The sequence below is a fragment of the Bombus vosnesenskii genome, unplaced genomic scaffold (assembly GCF_011952255.1).
Source record: "Bombus vosnesenskii isolate JDL3184/JDL3185 unplaced genomic scaffold, Bvos_JDL3184-5_v1.1 scf7180000014579, whole genome shotgun sequence".
Taxonomy (NCBI): Eukaryota; Metazoa; Arthropoda; class Insecta; order Hymenoptera; family Apidae; genus Bombus; species Bombus vosnesenskii.
Genome location: NW_022883531.1, coordinates 161,194 through 183,434, shown reverse-complemented (window position 1 = coordinate 183,434; position 22,241 = coordinate 161,194). Strand labels below are relative to the sequence as shown.

The 22,241-nt window shown below is 34.9% G+C and overlaps 1 protein-coding gene across 1 annotated transcript; it reads left to right on the top strand.

The window, feature by feature from the left end:
• Nucleotides 1-8: 8 nt before the first annotated feature.
• On the top strand, nt 9-22,208 carry LOC117240204 (BCL2/adenovirus E1B 19 kDa protein-interacting protein 3). The gene is made up of 6 exons (XM_033506162.1): nt 9-205; nt 8,687-8,852; nt 10,355-10,442; nt 19,789-19,865; nt 20,241-20,396; nt 20,493-22,208. Exons 1-6 carry the CDS (start codon nt 163-165, stop codon nt 20,542-20,544), a joined length of 582 nt encoding a protein of 193 aa, XP_033362053.1. The 5' UTR covers nt 9-162; the 3' UTR covers nt 20,545-22,208.
• The last annotated feature ends 33 nt before the right edge of the window (nt 22,209-22,241 follow it).

Sequence of the window (22,241 nt, the reverse complement as noted above, 5' to 3'; positions counted from 1 at the left end):
TTCCATCAAAACAAAGCACAGTCGCGCGTCTCACCGAGCATTCTATCACGGTGATTCGTTGTGAGTGCGTCGTCCTTCGTTAACGTGTTCCTCGCGAAAGTGTTGGTCGACCACTCGTGTTTGTTTCAATCGTATTCTAAGTGAGTTAATGTGTGGATCCCAATGTCGTCCACAGGAAAATTCAGCTCAGACGAGATCCTGGGCGGTAAGTAAATATTCGTTTCTTCGAACGACGCGAGCAGCTGTCTATCGAACGTTGCGGCCATTTCGCATGCCGCGGCTGACGCATAAACAAATGCGATCTTCCTTCCTTTTACGCTGTAGGCATATTTTTCTTTGCAAGGATACCTTACCTCAGATATTTTCTATAACAATAGCCGTTTCCTTTAAAATGAATGCGAGCGTATTATTGCATCATTATCAATATAAAATAATGTAAATTTCAAAGATTTTGGCGCCATCATCTATTTGACTTTAAACTGGTCGTGCCGGTGTTTTATTACAGAGCATTATTTGTGCCTAAAAATTTCACGCGAGTCAATTATTTGCATTTATTTATCATATGCTATTGTTTTTTTATGATCGTAACTATTGTTTTTTATGATCGTATGTAACAATTTCGTCATCTGTAATTTTATTTTTATTTTGTTTAAAAAATTATACATAGTTAAGACATTAACTGATGTTATATTATGGTATAAGTACTTGTACCTACATAACTAAGGATATGGGACAGACAGAACAATTGTGCCTCTTAGCTTAACTGAGTTAACAAATTATTGGACTCCAATGCGTTAAACGATACAAATTTGACATTTGTGAGGTTTGTTTATGTTTTCATAATAAAGAAAGATAACTTCTGATCAATTTTATTTGCTTTGTATGTGTACACAATTTTATTCTAATCTTCAATAAAATTGGGGCGATCGATTTTCAATTCAAATGGCTTAAAGTGAAATTTCGTTCGTAAGAAAAAGCCACATATGTAAATTCTATTCTTCGGTGGATATCCATTGAAAGTCCTTGGAAAATGAATCGCTTTGTAACATCTGGTTGGTTGCTCACTTTGTGGTATAAGGGGGAAACACAAAGGGGAAAGAACGCATCAAGAAACATATTTATGTTTCACCGACGCTTGTGAAGCTTTTGAACTCGATTTGGCCATATTTTAAACTTACTTTCAGAAGATATAATAAATTTTTTTTAGCAATAAATTATAACAATTTAATTATATCAAACAATTTTGTAACAAATTAGAAGTCGTTAAGAATTTTGGTTTAGGTTAGAAAAATCATGACTATTCTAACACGGTGTAAAATTCAAAATCGCGTTTCCATCAGCTCCGCTTAGAAAGTGAGTCTCCTTGGTAATTCTCCAACGTCGAATCGCGTGGCAAACAATTGGGTCAGTGATCTATAAAACGGTCGAGTCGTTTAAATCAGTTCAAAAAGATTCAAACGAATATGACAGGCGGTTAAGTTCAAGAACATCTTTTGACTACGTATTTTCTTCCTATTCAAGGTCGTCCATATATTATAAATCCAAACAGGTTGCTTTCATATAATTAAAGAAACGTGAATGTGATCGATGTTAGGAAAGCGTCGTCAACTTATTATCGTGACGTAACCTCTTTTTCCCCGTTGCACATTCGTACGCTCAACAGGTATCTTTGTGTATAATTGAAAAGAAATAGGAATAGTTGAGACAAATATAGCGGATGTAAGTTAAAAGAGTTCATGGGACGATTAGACACAAACCGAATGGCCGATACGGTATCCCGTTAGTGATTATCGCATCCTAATAAAACAGTCTTTTCCAAGAACATCGAATGGCTTCAGACTTGATGTTTTAGTTACGTGATATTCCTCAGGAACGCAGCTAAGTGACGTCAGCCGTTCGATGCCACTTTCCTTGAAGAAGGTTGACCTGCGTTAAAAGCTAACCTAACATTAACAGTAACGTTCTGGAACGCGACTCAGCTCACGAGCGCATTGTCCCTACAGTGGTGAGCGTGACTGAAGGTCCTAGGTAGGGCTGTCAGATAGGATCGTTTAGGTAGGACATCTGTCGATTAGTTTGTCTCTTATTTTAACTCGTACATTGTTAGAAATATGATTCTTACGCTTTTTTAACGTTATTGTGGAATTTTTTTTATTTTTTTACTATCGAATTAAATTTCGTTTTAGATTACTATGAAAAATATTATTCTAACAGATATCTGTAAATCTAATAGATATCATTTTATGTGAAATTTAGAGTCAAACAATAATTCAACAAAAGAGTATTTGAGACAATCTAATGCAAATTTATTCATTCACGAATAAACGTGCTTACAAATGGATCTTTTATTCATCCATATATAAAGGTTCATTGTTAATTGTGAAAATAATAAGCATTATTGCACCCCGTGCATCAAGTTTTCTTTCGAACACAGCCTGAAGGAGATATGTAGTCGAAACTAAGGGTCTGTTCGTATGTAGCGTCGTTTGACTTTGGACGTTTGATTAAAATGACGGACCGATGAAAGGGGGTCACGTTCGGTTCTATTTTTAACCATAACGCTCGTTGGTGGACTTTAATTCAATTCATTAAGGCCACCTACCCGCCGTGATTTCGTGGCACGTGACGCTTCCTGGCCATTTTCGTGCGTTCGTCTGGTTACTATCGGAACCCTTTTGTCGTTTATGTTTCATATAAATTGACACGTTGTCGACATATTAATTCACTCTATACTAGTCGATTTTATTCTGTGATTTTCTTACTAGAATAACAGTCTTTACTTTTAATACGAGTTCACCAGACGTTAAAGGGAGAGCTGTCATGAAATATTGGAATATGGAATATTCATGGAAATCCTCTTAATTACAGAGCTTAAAACTTAAATGAATATCTTATTGTGTATATATATACATTTGTTTATTTATTTTGTTATATTACACAATAAATATTACATATAACTTTAATTTCAGTGAAATTTGATATTAATTTGACAAAAGTATCAAATGTCCATAGACAAAGAAAGAGAAACTGAAACCCGTCATTTTGAAAGGTTCATGTCGCGGCTTTGTCATTAGTGTTCAGTGTTAAGTTGAAATTGCTTTATTATAGCTATGTACACGATGCGAACAACAATTTTATACCTCGATATACAAAAAATGCATTTTTTAATTTCAATAATGATATCAGATTAAATAACAAATCAAAATTGTCATTCTTTATATATTTCTATTTCTATATTAGTTCTTTACCATTGTCTCAATCTAATAGGGAGAAACAAATTAAGTTGGTAGAATGAGTAGGCAGATAAGGCACAAGTCGGAAGCCATCAGCTACTCTTAATTAAACGTTCACTCGTCTTACGGAAGTCGAAGAACGATATTAAACACCAGTCGTCCCGGAATCGAATGAGCCTTTTTAAACGATATTTCTCAAGTTGAATATTACCGCGTCGAGTGGGTTGCGCGCTAACAAACATTAAGCTGCGCGCGCACCATTTGATGACTAATGCGGCTGCCCGTGCAGATCCATCCGGAAAAGAATTAATTCACTATCTCACCTAATTATCTTATCTTTATTTTTTTAACATTATTTGAAGAAAATAGCATGACTGATTGTTTTATGACGTGAATGTATAGAGCTTAAGAATAAAACGTCGGGGTATAAAGTCGATAATCGAATGCATAAGTAAACGACTACGTCAAAGAGTTGCATTTGCTTATCGTGCTTTAACTTCAAGCAGCAGCTTGTAAACCTTATCGTCGACGTTTGTTGACAAAAAATATCCCAGTGTTTTGTAAATTGGTCGCTCGGAGTACGTTAACAGGCGTCTTCTTTCGGTCATTCATGCATCTTTTGCCATCGTTACTATACAATAGCGAGCATACAGATAGGGAAAGACCTTACACTCGATTCTGTTTAATTCAATTTGTAATTATTCCCCGAGATACAAATTTGAAAGGTTTTTTATATTTATGATACTTTAAACTATTGTGAAATTTACAACAAATGTATTTTTAAATTAAATTAAATAAATTTAAATATTATTATATTATAGAAATGAAATTTTTTATAAAGCAATTTGTTGGATTTACAAGAAATATATCTTTAAGTTTTATGTATATAAATATATAAAATACAATAGAAATAAAACCTTTCGTAATACAATACAATACAAACACGCTCGTTGCTGCATTTTTCAACCATTTTTGGTACATGAAATTGCAGAAATTTCATTCCTTTCCGATATCAAAATTATCAAACAGCAAAAGATACAGGGTAATAAACGCATTGAAATTACCAGATGTCTGAAAACGTAGATACGAAGAATTATATAACCATATTGAGAATTTTTTTTGAGAGTTTTGTCCAACGATTACGTTGTTCGAACACTTGAGTAACGTTTCTAGAAAAAGTTATTCAGAGTTATTGTAACATAGTCAGATGATTTACATGTTTTATCACATATTATGATTACTATTAATATTCTTCGTAAGTGAATGTATTTGCGCAGGAAAATATCGAGAAGAGAGGCGGAGCAGAACCACGTTATTCTTTTTTGCGCGGTACATTCTGTAAAATCATCGCGATGCATTCGCTAAGTCAACACGTGTGACCTTGCTTTGCACGTGCTTATTTATTTCGATTAAACAGAGGAGCTCCTTTATGATACGTCTTGTAAAACGAATTTGATCGTTTCACCGCCTTCGTTGCTGTTTCTATATCTGATACTTGTCCCTTAAAGGGAAGCTTTCCAAAGTTTTCCAAAAGTTCTGCATGAAACTATTCTCTCAATTGAAGCGTTTGCGGTAATAAGCAGTTGGCTACAATATTTAAATGTATTTATTGAAAGAAAAAGAAAGATGTAGATTTGATATTCAAAAGTGCAGAAGTTTATCTCTAATATTACTTGACTATGAATTTGTAATGCGTTAAAATGTAGTTTGATTTTGAATTTGTTCTTGTTGGTTCCCACTTCTCACCTAAATTTGTGAGAAACAAAGTTTGCAGCAGTCCCTTTAATCACGTTCAGTATGGTAGAAATTCTTGATGAAACTATCGATCGTTCTCAATCGCATTGGTAACTGAATTGCAGTATCAGAGGTTGAAAAAAATAAGTTAATCATATTCTGCGACAGCCGAGCGACGCTTCTTATCCAATTTTTTCTTCTTTTTTGCTCGTAGTCCACTCAACTTGCCATATTTCGCTCGAATCTGGTGTCTAATGAAGTTTGATAACTCGACCAGCTGCCACAATCTGCTCATATTTATTCGGACCAGATCACGAGTATATACATAACGACAGTTCTTTATTTCTTCCAAATCCACCTTATTCTTATAACACGGTTTAATCGTCATTTCCTCCCTCCCCCCCTCTCTCTTTCTCTCTGTTTACACATAAAAATTTAATTCCAATTAATTACAATCGTATTGACGTTTCAAGCGAACGAGAACGTGTGAACGTTGCGGAATAAAAGACGATAAGAGAAGCCATCGTCGGTTAAATTTGGTGTATATACCGAATGCAAAAGCTTTCGTTGTACACAAAGTTATCGTTATGCATATTTGACATTGATGATAAAACGGATTATGCTTACATTGGGTTTATACTTGTACGCGTTTATGTATGCCACGATTTATCGCGTTACCACACACGCCTGGCGCAAAGTTAACAAAACAGAGTAGTAAATGATGTCATTCGATGACCGCCAGCTTGCCGCACTTTTTTAACCTGATAATTAAATCAGCTGTTTAAAAATCTGAGTCCATTTACCGTCGTTTTGATTTACACGTTGATTGAAAAATTAAATTTTGTGGATGATTTTTCTATAGCAAACCCACATTCAGGTAAGACGAACAAATGAGAACGGATGAGCAAGATTTTGCTGTATGATTTATATTTTTACTTCTCGTATTGATTTAACAGATATTTGAGTTTTAAGAGTTCATTAATACAATGCAAATGAACGTTCAGTTTCTCCTTTCTAATTTCCGATTTACAACTAATTGGATGAAAGTTTTACGCCATATGATAGAGAACATAAGATTCTACTATTCTACTATCTTTGCTATTCATTTTTAGAACGTTCATAGTGTAATAATAATTTATTGAAAGCCTTTTTTTTATGTTATGTAGAAACATAATTTAGTAGAAATAAGAGGTTCCTCGTTATTGTGAATTCTGGTTCACATAGAGCAATGTTGTAATTTGAAGCGTATAGAATTTCTCTTGTTTTCACACAAGATTTGCAATGCGTTATATTTCATTGGAGATAATGACTTAGAATACTCTATATCGTGCAACTTTGCTAAATTTCAGCAATTTCCTTGATAATTTCAACGAAACATCAATTATACCTATATGAAAATCGTTCAATATATGATTTATTTCGACGATCAATTGAATCGGTATTTCACTGTAATTGTCTACCATTACGTGAAGCGGTTGCGTTATTCAAGAGGCGTTCCTGTAATTCGCTTAATTGGCGTATGCGGAAATGCGGATGCTGAGGAGAATTCACTGTTCCTTGAAATTCAAATAGACGACCCGTTAAGCTGTTTTAAAGCGGATGCATAGCGAAGAACAAAAATGTTGGCCAAATATCGACTTACTAAATTCGACGCGTTAATATTAGGTTGGCAACTAAGTAATTGCGGACAAAATGACAAAATTTGGTGGTATTGACAAAATCCGCAATCACTTAGTTGCCAACCCAATACGTATTCTCGTTCATCGCTGTATGTTTGAAAAAGAAGACGAATAAAAAAATAGGACAGAGACGCTTGGCGTTACGAGATCTATCAAACGATCGAACGTAGATTTCACTTTTGTGAAAACTGCGATTCTCGGATCAAGAAACTTTTATCTTGTATCGAATATCGCGATTCGATAATTTTCTTTGAATACATAGAAGCGTCTCGAAATTGCATTGTCTAAGAATTGGAACGCTGCATATCGTATCGACGTTTATATATAATTCATGTGTAAATATAATTCCTGTTTTTATTTCTTATTTTCTTATTTGAGTCATAGATAAGGAGCAAAGGAGTGATGATGATTCACTAATTCGAAAATGTACAGACCACACGAGAATATTTCTTTATTCCATCGTGCACGTAACATTGTCAGCTAATCGCGTAGAAACTAAATGGGAAACGTGGAAGAGGAAACGTATTTCTAATGACTCACGAAAGTGTCCAGCCACTTAGCATAGAAAATCTTTATCTGCATATTTAGTTATATAAAACATTTTGAAATGTTAATAGCATTCTAATGAAACGCGACTATCATGATTATATCGATAAGGTTCTGTTTTATCGTTCGTTTAATTACCGTGCTTGAACTTTCGAATTCTACGATTCTTATCCTATGTTCGTTACGAAGGTATTTAATAAATACAATTTTGATTGCAGAATTTGTGTCGAAGATAAGTTAAAGTGTTAAAATTGCAAACGTGAAGGAAAAGTCTAACATTGCCAACTTCAAAAGCGAGAGAAAGATAACGTGCAGTCTTTCCATGCGTTTAAAAATATTTTGCGTTTTAAAAATATATTTCATCGTTTATTTGCGTTCAGTCACGTTCGCTGGAGTAGGTGCACATCTACGTTATTACTCGTAAAATGTTCTTCGTAATAGAAATTGGTAATAAAATTAAGTTAAATAAAAAGATTCCAAAATCAAATAATCCAGTTTTGGTATCGTCATGGTCTTTAATGGTCCAATGAGTAAAAGTTAAATTACGCACATATCCTGTCGAAGAGAAACGAGCATCTAAATACTTTCGAACGATAGTCCACACACGATCCTAGAACTTGTCCGTGGCTTTCTATCACGGAATCACTGTTAGATTTGCAAACAAAGAAATTGCACCCGGAAGATATCAAAGACTCGTCGATATCCAGAATAATTGATAATAAATTCCACGTTTTTCTCCGGAAATACAAGATAAATTTTGTATTATGACTGTGTTAAGTCATTCATGTATCGTGTTCTGTAATGACGCAAAACGCTCTATATATGTATATACATGCGTATACGTAGGGAACGTCAAAGCTAACGAACCTTGGCCGTCAACCTCCTTGGTAATCGAGTCGATGATTCTTCGACAAATATTATCGCTTCATCGCGTTTTACGTTTCTATAAACACTGTATCAACTAGGATATGTTAGTCTTGTTCCCACTTTTACCAGGAAATCCTGTTTCCTTTGTTTTTACTGTTAGCGTGCGGGTTTCGATCGAAACATACGATTCAACGCTAAGTATCCTGTTTTCAGACTTTGATACTGTTTCAACGAATGTATCGTGTATCGTGCAAACGAACGTTATTATGTCAACAAATAACTACGCAACAAGGAAATATCGTCTTTTAAGATCGATATAGAGGCACGACTGTTCGTATGTTTAGTAGGCAAGAATGCTTTACCGGCAAAAATATATGAAACAAACTCAATATTTCAAATAGAAAAGAGATCTTTTTATTTAATTTAAGATTAATCGGGAATATTTGAAATTCAACTCGTTGTCTTTCTATCATTTTTATTTTTATGCAATTTGGTATCGTTTTTGAAAAATAATTTAGCTCATTTGGTAAAGCGATTTGGTATATAATATGGTAAAGCGAAGTGCCATCAAAATTTTCATACCTGTCATACGGATTTATTTCATGATTTTTATTTGTCCTTTTACAGAGTCATGGGTGGAATTGACTCCCGTGCCCGACAGGGTAACACCGTTACCGTTCAGTAGTGGCGGAGAAGAATATTTGCGACTTCTTAGGGAAGCGCAAAGGGATTCTCTGCCTTCGTCCGCTAGGCATTCTTTGGCATCTTCCCGCAAAGGCACGCCGAGAGATAGGTAAAATTATTTACTTTATTACTAGATTGCGGATATTTCTGCCTATTTATATTTTATAATCGCCAGACGCAATGTAATGTAAATTAGAACTGAAGCAAAAATTTCTGTTACAATTTATCGCGAGGCGGTTGAAAGCAACTTTCGAAAATTGATTATTCAAATTTTTCCACTCCAGCCATCAATATCTAATCTAATCTGATGAATACCATTCGATATAGGAATCAAGCAAATTTGTAATTCGATTAAATTTAATCTAAAAACTCCGAAACGTTGCTCAAGATGTCTAAAATTCGTGTTGTTCCTAATATGCTCCGAAACTCTATCGTGTTACGAATCTCTTTTTCTGAGACGACAAATCCCAACAGCCTGCGCTTGGATCCTCGAAAAGGGTCATTAGAACAAGTCTGGTTTATCTTGTTCCTCGTGTACAAGTACGATGCAGCCGAGGAAGAAAGGAAAAAAGAAAAACATGAGTCAGATGCCGGTTCCGAAGAAAGCGAGGGAGAAATCTTTTTCTGGCCAGTTTCTTTGTGCTCGTAGGCGTTGGAACGTCTCAAGGACTATAGGCTGAAAGAGGAAAAGGCAAACAGCCGCGCTTTCATCGTGACTCTGACCTGGCGTACAAACGAATTTTCCAAATCTTTTGTACGATTTTTCTCTGATGTCTGCGACGTCAGAAATTTCCACGTTAAGACTTTTTAAATGATTTAACAGTATTTTTAGGCTCAGAATGAATACGCGGTGGATTTATATCCGCTTTATAGCCGCGATACAAATAAAATCAGGAAGTTTCTAATCAAATCATATCTTTGTTAGAAATAAACATACGTTCAAATACGTTCAAACGTTAGCGTGTTGCTTGTATTCTTAATCTTTACTATTTGCGACGTTTAATTTGAAGCGTGTCGCAAATATTCGATAAGCTCATCTATTATCATTTGTAGTTCCGTGTGAAATATAGAAAAAAAAAACATGATACGATGCGGAGGTCGTATAATCGAGTGTTTTACATTAGTGTACATCGAGTTATATTACCGATAAGAAAATCGAAGTCGAAATGAGCCAAGAAGTTTCTTATTATTTCTCTAATTTTTTATCTGAATAACGCTGTTTGTTGTATTTAATTTTTTCACGTTCAATATTGCGAATACACGACATCAGTAACTTTCATAAAAATAATGAAATAAATTTTTAGTAACATCTCTACTTTAATACTTTAGTAAATCATTAATCAATTAAGCAAAAATATATGTCCATTTTCGGGAAATTTGCTCTAAAATGTTAATCTATTTCACATAAAAATCTATTTTTCGTAACTGATAAAGAAACAATTTTTTTCACGGACTAAACAAAAATTTAATTCTGCAAATTTATGGATCTGGTTTGCTGTTAAAACTTCTTAACCGAAATCTGTTCAATCAAAATCTCGGAGCGCAACAATATTTTGAATGCTCCATAAATAATAAAAAAATGTGTAAAATTTGTGAAATCTTTTCTTACAGCCCAAAGAGTCCTCCGAACAGTCCGAACACAGAATTATCTACCGAAGATGAGCTCAAAGGAGTCTATATAAATTACTGCTGTAACAAGGTCAGTTTCATAATCGATTTCTAATACCGTGTGCCTGTGTGGTTCACCATCACATAGGATTTTACGTATTCGTATTTCGTTCGTTCAATTTATCAAACTACATTCATCGTGGAATCGACTCGAGTAATCTTTATTCAACAGCCAATTATACATCTAAACCTTGTTACGTAATATTCAATATATATCGTTTTAAGAATAATATAGCACGAGCGAAAAGTCACGTAAAAGAGATCGTGTAATTGTTACACCATTTTCTCTATGGCGCATGCCTAAGTGAAGTACGTACGTCGAAATGGAGACCTGTGCAACTGGTTTTATCGAACGAAACAAAACAGGGGCTACACTTTCCATATAAGGTCTACGGATCAACGACTCTTTTAGCGTGCATTGTGGGTCATAGAACACGCGAGGTGCTTTATGCGAGTTCGTGGAAAACCGCGATGTCTTCGTGTGCGGTGAATACCGAGCCTGTTTCGCATCGACGAAACTGCGAGACGTAATTGAAGAGTTTAACGAGAAAGTGCTAAAGCCGATGGTTTTGAGAAAACTTACCTCATCGTCGAAAAAGATATATTTATTTTTCACTGAATTTCTCAACTATAGAACGCAATATGTATAGACAATTTCAAGCCATTTACATGTTTATTATTTTGTTCGTTCAAATTCTATGTATCTACCCGATATGAAAACCAATAAAGCTCTATCTAGCGATTAGACAAGTCTATATTCAAATCAGCACGATAACTGCAGCGAAGCTCTTTTATTGATGGTTTGTGTGCCGACGACTTATTTATTCACGTCGGTAAGGAGTCCTCGTGAAAGAACAGCTAACTACACCTTATCTTTGCTATATTTTTCGAACTACGCGCAACTCGTTGGAAAAACATTGTTAATTGACAGGTATGCTCGCTAATTCGTCCTTGAGGAGGGAAGTCAGTGAGGTTATCAGTGAAGTAAGATGGTGGAAAAATACGGCGTCGACGATGAGAATAATGACAAAAACAATCGGTACGAGACAAGGGCAAAATGAGTTAGGTCGATAACGAGTCGCGAGAGGCGAGGATTTTTCATGAGTCAGTTGCCCGACCGTGTTTTTAACGCAAGCTCTCCTCCTTTATGTTCCACCGTCTCTCTTTGTAGAGACAAGGTCTTGAAAAGCTAAGCTGTGTTCTCGAGTCTTCTTTGAGAATCCTCGGTTTCTCGATTCAACCGTTTAGATAACGCATTAAAAATAGAATATCTTCAGAAGCTTCTGTTTTCCAGGCTCTGTACGTCTTATCTCCGATGCGACAGTCTTTTTCGTCTCCTGTTGTTCTCCTCGCCGAGTTTCACGATCTCTCAGCGTGTTGATTCGTTCATCTTCGTTTTATTTCTATCAACGATCGTGTTGGCAAGCGATAAAATCAAGGTGAAAGAACGACCTTGATATTCGCAGCGACGAGAAAAATAATAGAAGGAAAGGAAATTGAAGAAAACATACCTCTGTTGATTGATACTGAGTCGCTGAATCGAGACTCGACAAATTGCGCATTATTCGTAATCATAGGCAAGCGTTTTGCACCTAGTATCGTAATCCACTTACAGATACCCCCAAGGATACCCGGATTCGAGGCACCGGTTATAGTTTCGTACTTTCGCAATTACGTATGTTTCTATGTGCCTCCGTTGGGAACCTTGGCAAACTTTTCATCGTGTCGTTATCGATCCTACTTTGCTTTTAAAGGAGAGACACGACGAGCGCATAGAAAGCATATCGCCAGTTTAACTGGAAGAGTGACGCACGTAAAAAATCGTTGCTTTTGAAATATTCTAAAATAGTTCTAAAAGCTGTTCTGCCATTTTTGTAGCTATTATTTGCTGCGTAGATCGAATATGATTTAGGCTGTTATTTCTTTTTTATCTAAATGCTATAATTTCATGAAATTTGTGGGAATTGAAATACGTTATAACACCGTGCTAACTATTTCTTTTTTTTATTTTTAAATTATATAATTTCTTTTTGTGTCTTCAGTTTGAATAGCGAGCTTCTGCAATGCACGCGTTGCTTTTGTATCCATTACTCTTTCGTATCGTGATAGAACAGTAATTATATGTTTATTCAATGATTCAGCGTCTATACAAAGATCGAGTAATTCATAATTTCCTGTTTTGAAATTTTTGTTGTAAGCGTTCAAACAATTTAATGAGATATTACACGAAACTCTAATATGGAGCGAAGTCAAGTGGAATCAGTCCGATGAACTAAACGCGTAAAAAGTTCCACGGTTTTACCAAAGAAAGAACGCAGAAGTATACCGCTTTGCTGTGCTAGTTCGTTCACCTGAGTTTGTGTTTATTGATGTAACGCGCGTGTTCCGCTGTTACCGCGGACAGATCACGCGATCACGAACGAGCGAATCGGCGGCGTTCTCTACGGTTACGCTTACGTGTCTCATCTTGGGCAGAAACCGGTCCTCTCACGCGGTGTGTATTGCATTCGAGAAACGGGTTCCACTTCACGGTGAGTTAGCGAACGAGAAAAACACGAGGAGTAAGAAGAGAGACACTCGATATACGTAGCCGATGTACGATGCATTACGCTTCTATTGGATTAAGTCGAACAGCCGTTATACTCATTCCAACCGAGCGCATTCGCGCTGTTCCGTGGAATGCGATAAATACAGGTATATAAGCGAACGATTACGTATTAGAGAAATGCTCAATGATGATCTATCGTATGTAGCGTCGAACAGGTTTCAGCATATTTGACTTGCAATCGAAATAAACGAATAGAAATTTTAAATGACGAATACTTCCAATTATTACGTTATTTTCGTTTTAGAAACAACGTAGGAAAAATTACTTTGTTACAAAGTTAAAAGATATTGGTTTCAAATAATTAGGCATAATAATTAGGTTAGGTTAGGTTTCAAATATTGGGTTCAAATCCTTTTAGTTGATTTATTAATTTTATTTTAGATATAACATAGGGAAAAAATAGTATTTACATATGAGGTAAATTCTGACTGTCTCTCTTAAATTACATAACTGCCCATTAAGTAAAATTTCTGAACTCTTTTCGACAAAAATAAAAATTCCTAGAGGATGAAGTTCGATGTTGAAATTCTGTTGCAGAGAATTTATGTTATAATGAAAGCGCTTCGAAAGATTAAAAGTCCCAAGTTTCTTATTAGCATTTCGTTAAGTAAGCTTCCATATATATACATATATTCGATTGTTCGCAAAATAATTGCGTAGAAAGTTAGCATTCGCGAATTCTCAGGAAATATAATACGGAAACTTGACGCGAAAAGGAGAACATGCGATAAAAACTTCTCTAGAATCTGTTACACTTGTGCCTTGTCGGTGTGTCGATGTGTTTTACTTGCAAGTCATTTCCAAGAGAAATTACATTTCCGAACAGTACGATTTTTATCTAACTCTGTCAATCGTTTTTAAAATGAAATTCTGAAAAGTGTAAAATTTCTGTGTATGTAAGTCCATAAAATGGAACAGTATTGTAAGTATTTGTTTAGATATTAATGCCTAACATAAAATAGCAAGTGTTATTTCAACATACCAATCCGGCTGCTGAACCACGCATGTTCCACAGCCGTAGTTTATTTATATTTCTACTCTCGTTTATCGTGCGCGAGCAGTATATCCGTTTCGCTTGCTAATAAAAACCATCTTTCTATCCAGTCACCCTGTTTCGCGAAATAACTCTTCTCATGCTATGTTGGAATACCAACAATTTCGTCATGGTTAAACCGAGAATGCAAATTCAAATCTTTATAGTTATAACCAGACATGATAATCATTTTAAGCCAAATTAAACAAGTTGTATCTACCGTAAGAATTCATTTTTCTAGTTTAAATAACCGTAGTCCTTCTCAATGACATTTTACGTAAGAAATTTAAAAATAATTTATTCTTGGTTTCATTCTCTAAATATTATAATTCTTGCATTCGTTATGTATTCTGCACGATCTTGAATATTTAAATTTCCAACAAATGCACAAGTATCCGCAGTCTGATGGCACCGCATGATATTCGATCGTTCTCCATCGACTTCCAAGGTTTTCGCAGGATAATTTTTAATGGAGGACGAATTAGATTCCGGTTTGATTCCCAAGAGATTGCCCCGGTTGTCACGATTAATTTCAAGAGAACCATTCCCAAGCTCCGTAAGTCGTTGATCGACTATTTCAATGATGTTCTTTCTCCAACATTTTCTTGAAATATTGGCAAAAAAACTAATATCGTGTGAGACGAGCTTAGACGAGAGAAGTTTTCTATGTGGTATTCGATACTAAATAAAAAAAAAAAAAAAAAAAAAGAGAAATAGAAGAAAACATCGTTAGTGTTAAGGTCGCGAGACTTGAACGGTAGTTATCGAATTCAGGATTGTGTTTCTCGGATTCTACTACCATTTTGCACGTTCTGTTGGCACGATATATGTACATTAGAAAAAAAGGTAATAAAGTAGATGTTTGATTTCGACGTTCGAAATAAAGCGACTTTCATCGTGTATCTAAAAAAAAGTAGGACGCTCTGTTTTTTTCACGCTGTCGAGGATGAGCCGGATTTTACTCCTCTTAACAATGTTTTAATCGACAGTGACAAATTAATCCAGATTGCGATATACAGCAGATTAGTCAGCACAAAGGCGATCAATTATAAGAAGGCGATTGGAGAGGAGGGATAAGGACCGTGCCAACTGTCACGTATGCCATCTTGCACGATCGCATAAAATATTGCCACGTATGTGATCCCCGTCACGTTCGCGACAATGCATCGGTTATATATATCAATGCAAATTATTTCTGATATCTTTTGTGTTTAACGACAAAGAAAAAATTGATTTCGATAAACATGCAGCGTTCATTTTGACACCTTGCAAAGATATATGTTCTCGTTGCTGATAAGATCAAATATATACGTTGCCAATAGATGTAAACATCGACTTTCTAAATTTTCTATGGGCCAATATCCACTCGAAGATTATTCAAAGTGATTTGCTGTCGAGAGTTGATTGATAAGCACTTTAAGCTTCATTTGATGTAGACTACGAGCTGGGAGAAGTTAAACGGAAACAGTAATCCTCTCGTGATTTTCAGCTGAATCGACGTTGAATCATTCATCCGAAGATTCACGATAAGTAAATATTTTAATATTTAACGCGATCCACCCAAAATCAACTTGTTAGTGGAATTAATCTGTAAAATACACATTGAACTTTTTTCCATGACTACCTGTTGTGTTACATTTAAACGAAGAACTGCTAGCTCGTTCTTATTAGACTCTGAAATTGCACGTAGCATAGTCTCGAGACAGAATAGAATAATGGAGCTATATACAGAAAGCGTAGCTCGTCATTGACCCTCTCGAGCCAGCATTGCAAAGCTACACAGTGAAATGTCGTCGGTAGCTAGGGGTTTCCTCGTTGAATGAATCCGAAACACGCCAGTAGTGGACGTAATTCCCTGTTATTACGTCCGCCAAAGGGAAGTAAGGGACACGCCGAAGAAACTTATGGGCAATTGCAACTAGAAAAGACCGAGATAAAGCGTAGATCGCTTTTCAACGTCGCTGGTCAGTGGTTAGTGGTCTGTCTGTAAACCAATCCGAAACCGTTCCGACATAACGTTGCTGCGTAATATCGAATGAATTCCTCGAATTTGGCCGAGCCAACTGCCATACAAAGAGGACACGAAGCACGCATGGCCTGCTTTTTCTTCGACCGTATCGTACGTTCGTATTGATCCTTTTACCGTCTCGAACTTGTACATCAATTGTAGTGTCGAATGAAGTTTGATGCGCAGTTGCTTGAATTTTTTTTTTGTTAAGTTTGTCTTCATTGTAGATTGAAATTATCAGAAGCTTTACGAGTGGCTACTTGATTAATTTAAATGTAGAAAAAATTAATTTAATTTAATTTTTTTAAATTAAAAAATAAAATTGTTTGCGTTTTATAGTAGTTTACATTATTACTGCGACGTTAAAAATATTACAAACTATTATTTAATTTATATATTTCGATTAATTCGCTCGTGGTCAGCCATGTTTTCCCTTACTTCATAGCTTCAGTAACAAGTCTAATGCCAGTCGCCAATAAAACCCCCATAATATTCAACGTGTTACAGCAGGGGGATCGAAATACATTAATTTACACTCGATATAGTAAGACGTTGAGGATTCTACAAATGCCGGAACAATGAAACGGGGTTTTCCGCTTGAATCATGTTCTTAATTTTTAGCGATTAAGTATTTATGTATGCGAGAATGAAATTGGAGAAGCGATGCTCAGCAGGAATATCTTTCGTTGCCACTTCTTTACGAATGACCTGAATACCAAAGAGTATAGCGGCTCATATTCGTCTAAGCAGCACGGGGGCTGCCAGCCACTTATGGATGTAAATAAAATGAAATTTACTTTGGTTCAGTTTATTTTCATATGTATATTATCGTTCATAAATATTTAGGTACCTGATGTAATTTAATAACAAAATTCATTATTATTACACTTTCAAAGCTATGGATTGAAGAACGTTTCCCTACTGTTATTTTTTTTATTACCTTTATTGTACGTTAAGACAAATATAATACAGTTAGTAAAAATACATATCACATACACATTGAAATAAGAAACAATGCATTGTATATGCCCAAATTTTCAAATTAATGTGTCACCGTATATACCGTAAGTATATGCAACTACTATAAAAATACATGTAGTCTTTTATTACGCAAAATCGTTGTCCTGAAGCCCTGAAGTATTATTAGCTATTGGTTGATTCGTCGATCTAGCTCAAGTCATGCGTGGGAAGATAAACAGTTCCGATTGCTTGTGCCATGCGATTATTTCTCGATGAAATCACCCGACGAAGACCCTTTTAAGGTCGTTCCTCGTGAGTCGTAACCTAGTTATAAGTCCTTGGTTCGCTTGCACATTGTAATGTTTATTCCAAGTGCGTTGAACTCGCCAGTTAACCTCGTATTTAATCATTTCTCTATCTGGATTCTATTTTAATCTCTAAAATAGAGTCACTGCGTCGTTTACTAAATTTGGCCCGGTTCACGATAGTTTTATGTCTTGTGAAGTAAATTGTGTTTTTTTTGTGAGGCAATAAAAAGATCAACGCGAAGATTCTACGAATAATTCTGCGTTCTAAATTAGTCCAATAGAAGGACAGAACACTAATAAAAGTGATTTAAAAGTATGCTACGTGTTCTTAGATTTTTCTGTTAGCACGTTCACGAGAATTCAAAACTATGTGTCTTCAAAAAACAATGTCTTTGAGCGTAAATCTGGTTAGGATGAGTCGCGCTTATTCACATTCAAGATTTATTACGCATTACCTAAAACACTATTTCGAGAAATAGAATAGACGATGCTTAGCGAACTCGTTGACGAACTTGGCAAAACATTTGGATAATTTGGAGTTTGGATCATGGATAACAAACGCAAAATATCTATTATTATCTAGTATTGAAATATCTAGTTTTCGTCGTTGCTGTATGTCACAATATTTTGTAATTTCATATGACACGCATGCATAAAAAATTTGTGTAGTAAGTGTTTAAATATTTTCATGAGTCACTCTATGTTCGAACAAATTGTGACAATATTTGTCCGACGTTTATTCGAGCGAGCAAATATGGATGTAGATATGGGATGAGCATCTCTGAATTTCAGAAGTCGCATATGTATTTAAATTATTGTATTATATGGGTTAGGTTAGGATATACTATCAAACCGATTGCCGTTAGTCTTGAATTAAAGTACTCGTTTTTAACTCGAACTGAAGCTAATCTAAACCTAACCTAAATCTATTCCAAACATTAGAAACCTAGTATACATTTGTACATGACTTGTCATGTAAAGACGAGCGGGGGACATATGTACATAGATATACGAAAAGATTACTGAAAAGAGTATCGTTAATAATATACTTCAAGTCCATAAAAATTCGCGAGGCCACTTTTTTACATAATTACCGTAACTTATTGCCACAATGAATCATATATAATTATATATTTTGCCACAACATAATTATATCGATAGTAATTCAAGTGTCATCCACTTTATTGCATGATTCATTCGAATGAATGCGCAAATCACTTTCCTTTTTAAAGTAGCTGAATTGTTTACAAACAGTCGCACGCCTTGTTTGATACGCATTATAGTATACATATGTATATCGTAATATAGCGATACGACAGTTGCGCTCGTGACGTGATTGGCTGATTGCCTGGCAAGTTATCCTTGGCTATTCTTCGAGTCATTCACAGATAAGAGATGTATAAGTATTTCACTGAAATGTGAATCGTGACACAAGTACTTCTTCCACTTTGATTTCCCCTTATATGTTTCAGTAATTCTATAATTTTATTTACTCTTGGATAAACATTTTTAATTGAAGCTAAAATTATTCAAGTCCCCGAGTTTTACGATAAGACGACACTTTTGTGCCTTTTTTTTACATTGATATTTAATATCGTATCAACTACCAAGTTATTTACGACACTCTGGGAAAAACCGAACATTATATTTAGTAATTTATCGAGCAATTTGGTATTCTTTGGAGGTCTTTTTGTCTTCTAAATTATCTTCGACGTTGTATTTCGGGTAATTTAAAATTAGGTCATATTGTTAGCAGTAAGTCGTATTTTATGAAACAGGTTCTCTCGGCGACAGATACGAATGTATGAATCTGAGAATGTTCTATCCTGTAATATGCGTATGCAGATGATAGTTACTTGATCCCTCAAGGTCTTCTGTCATTCCCGAAAAGGTTCTTATCTTCAAATAAAAATCATCGATAATAGGCAACCATACTTTAACGCTTGTCGCTGTTTATCCCTTGTTGTTTATTTTCTCGTAGGGTCATTGACAACGATCGTTCGATAAATATAATCTACTTTTTCATTTCTGCGATAATGATTCACTGCGACTGTGAAGCAAAAGTATTTTGATCCGCTTGTGCAAGGAAAGCGTGATTGATTTACAGCGGTTAACGAGTTCTCATACACAGATACAAGTCTGATCTTGGTGATTTTTGAGTTAGACACGTTGCGTAGTGGAAAACTAAACATCTGGCATTATGTTGCTCGTGTGAAGATTCTCGTTTAGTAAACTGATCCTCGGCTTCAATTGACGGTCAACGTAGAAGCCGCGAGTATCTTCAATTTCATCATACGATAGAGGATTCATTTGTCTGTATTGCTTAAACACTTCTAAATCGGATTACCAGGGATTACTGGGACAACTCGTAGCGAAGCCAGATAATGACGCTCTTTTTTCGTACGACCAAAAGATTTAGCAAATCTTTTAAATATCGTTCGTTCCTTTTTCTCTGCGCAGGAAGCCGCTGAGCTTTTGGAGAAGAACACCGATTGGATTTACGAATGGAGCTCGCGTCCAGATCAAGCACCACCGAAGTAAGAAAATATTCTACTTTTAACTCTTTGACAGTGTAATGAAATAGCGAAGAATTCAGAATGAACGATTTATCTGTTTATCTTTGAGGTTTCCTGCATTTAAGAGTATGATAAGAAGAATATACGGTTATAAATAATTTCATAAGAAATAAATAATAAATAAAAGTATTAATAAATTAAATAATTTCATAGGAAATACATAGTTTAGATATAGTGATGTTTAAGATGTAAAGCTTGTAGTATTATATTTGATTGCTGACTCGAGTCATTCTCGGGTTACATTGTTAAAGCTACATTGTTAATTAATACTTGAGTGACACGGGACATTCGATCATGCAGCAGGTTGCTTATTGATTCTTTTTTTTTTTACTACAGAGATTGGAAGTTCAAGCATCCTCAGGGAGTGAATAAAAAGAAATCTTACAGCATTCGTACGACAAAAGTGGGCAAGGTTGGGTTGTTCTCAAAAGAGGTCCTTTATACTCTTTTTATCACAAACATTCTTTCTGTCTTGGTTGGAGCTGGCCTGGGGTAAGAGAAACTTTCTAAAGCATATATCTAGATCTTTTCCCTAAAAGTAAGGATAGATAAATGGAACACTTTTAAAACGATGTACCGTTATTTCAGGGTTTGGTTGTCCAGGCGAGGATCGATAACGTCCAGCGTAACCATTGAATGAAAGAAAAGAACAGTCAGGGGCGCAAGAGTCAGGATTGCTGCGCTAGAGTTTGCAAGAAAACGGAGTAATGGATTGTCGTTTATGTGGAGCCGCTAGAAAGACTGAAATGCCAAGAGATAAAGGGTCGATTGAGCCTAACGAAACACGCAACATATTGTTTCGATTACCACAATTTAATATTAGCACTTTTTATTCTATTCTTCCTTGTCCGAAAAAAACTTAACGGTATACTTATTGAAACGCCGTATTATTGTGCAAAGTGTAAGTCATATGCGATTATATAATTAAACAAGAGAACGATAAAAAAAAGAAAAAGATACAAAGAAAAGAAAAAAAAATTATAATATGATTTATATATTTAGTGTTGTTGAGAAGGCGATGAATGTCCATTTTATACCGTTTGTAATGCGTTTCTATCAGTGATAGTCTATAGGTATAGCCTGGGTAGTATTTATCGATAATAATAATTATTAGTCGTTAATTGAACAAAAAATAAAGGTTTGAAAGAGAGAGAGAGAGAGAAAGAGAGAAGAACATAATACAGAATGTTTGCGCAAGAAGAGATTTATCGTTTTATGTATAAAAATGATCCAAGAAAATTAATCTATGAAACAAAAGAAAAAGCAGGGAGGCTTTTTGCAGCGAGAGAACAATGTACACATAGTAACAGTTACACCTCCGTTTAGATTACGAATGCCCTACTGTATTGAGTTTTGTGTTGATACATCGAATACCTTTATTGTTGGGATGAATTCGAAAAAGTGTCTTTTGCCATTTATTTCGGAGTGCAATGTGATAGAAAAAGTAGGCGTTGCATTTAATTAATGGAAATTCATTTTTTTACAAAATTGCAAGCAGCGACTTATAAGTTTTAATAACGTATGATAAGTTGCTTAAGTAATTGAGAAAAGTTAATAATTATCGTCCGATTCTCATACCTTTTGATTTTGTAAAGTTAAGATTCTAAAGATGGTGTATAGGAAAGAGTATAATACAACATATTCTTAGTTTTTAATTATCGATTCGTTACCAATTAAATGCCGAATTGATTATTTGAATACAATCACTTGTTGATTGGTATTTCTTTGATTTTAGGTATGTATAATGTGTGTTTTGAATACCTGACGGAAATTTTACACGGCATAAATAATTTGATATTTAACAATGGATAAGGATTTTTGAAAAATGATAATTAGTAAAAATGATAAAAAAAAAAAGAATACAAAAATAAGGTAAAGTGTAATATTGTATGATTCGATAAATTCATTTGTAATCGAAGAACTCGTCTGTAACTTTTGTACTCCAAGGTCTTTAGGAGGTTTTGAGTTTTTATTTCATTGAAAGATAAGCATATTATTAATTTATAATTTTATGTGTTAAAGAAAGTTACAATTTTTTCGTATAGTTAATATACGAGTCGCTTTGCGCAATAGCACAATGTGTGATTTGTATTCGACTATTACGAAATAAAAGACTCGATATTAATCGTATCACGTTGACGATTTTCCGATATAACGTTTTTCACAGAATATGATATAAATATACATATATACATATGTATTAAGTGTAAGATGCTGTATATTATAAGAATAATACGTAATCAATGTAAGTAGAAATTAGAATTGCAGGTCTTTTGTATTTTCAATATAATTCTATATATTCTACATGCAAATTATTGTTTTCGAAAACCCACGAAA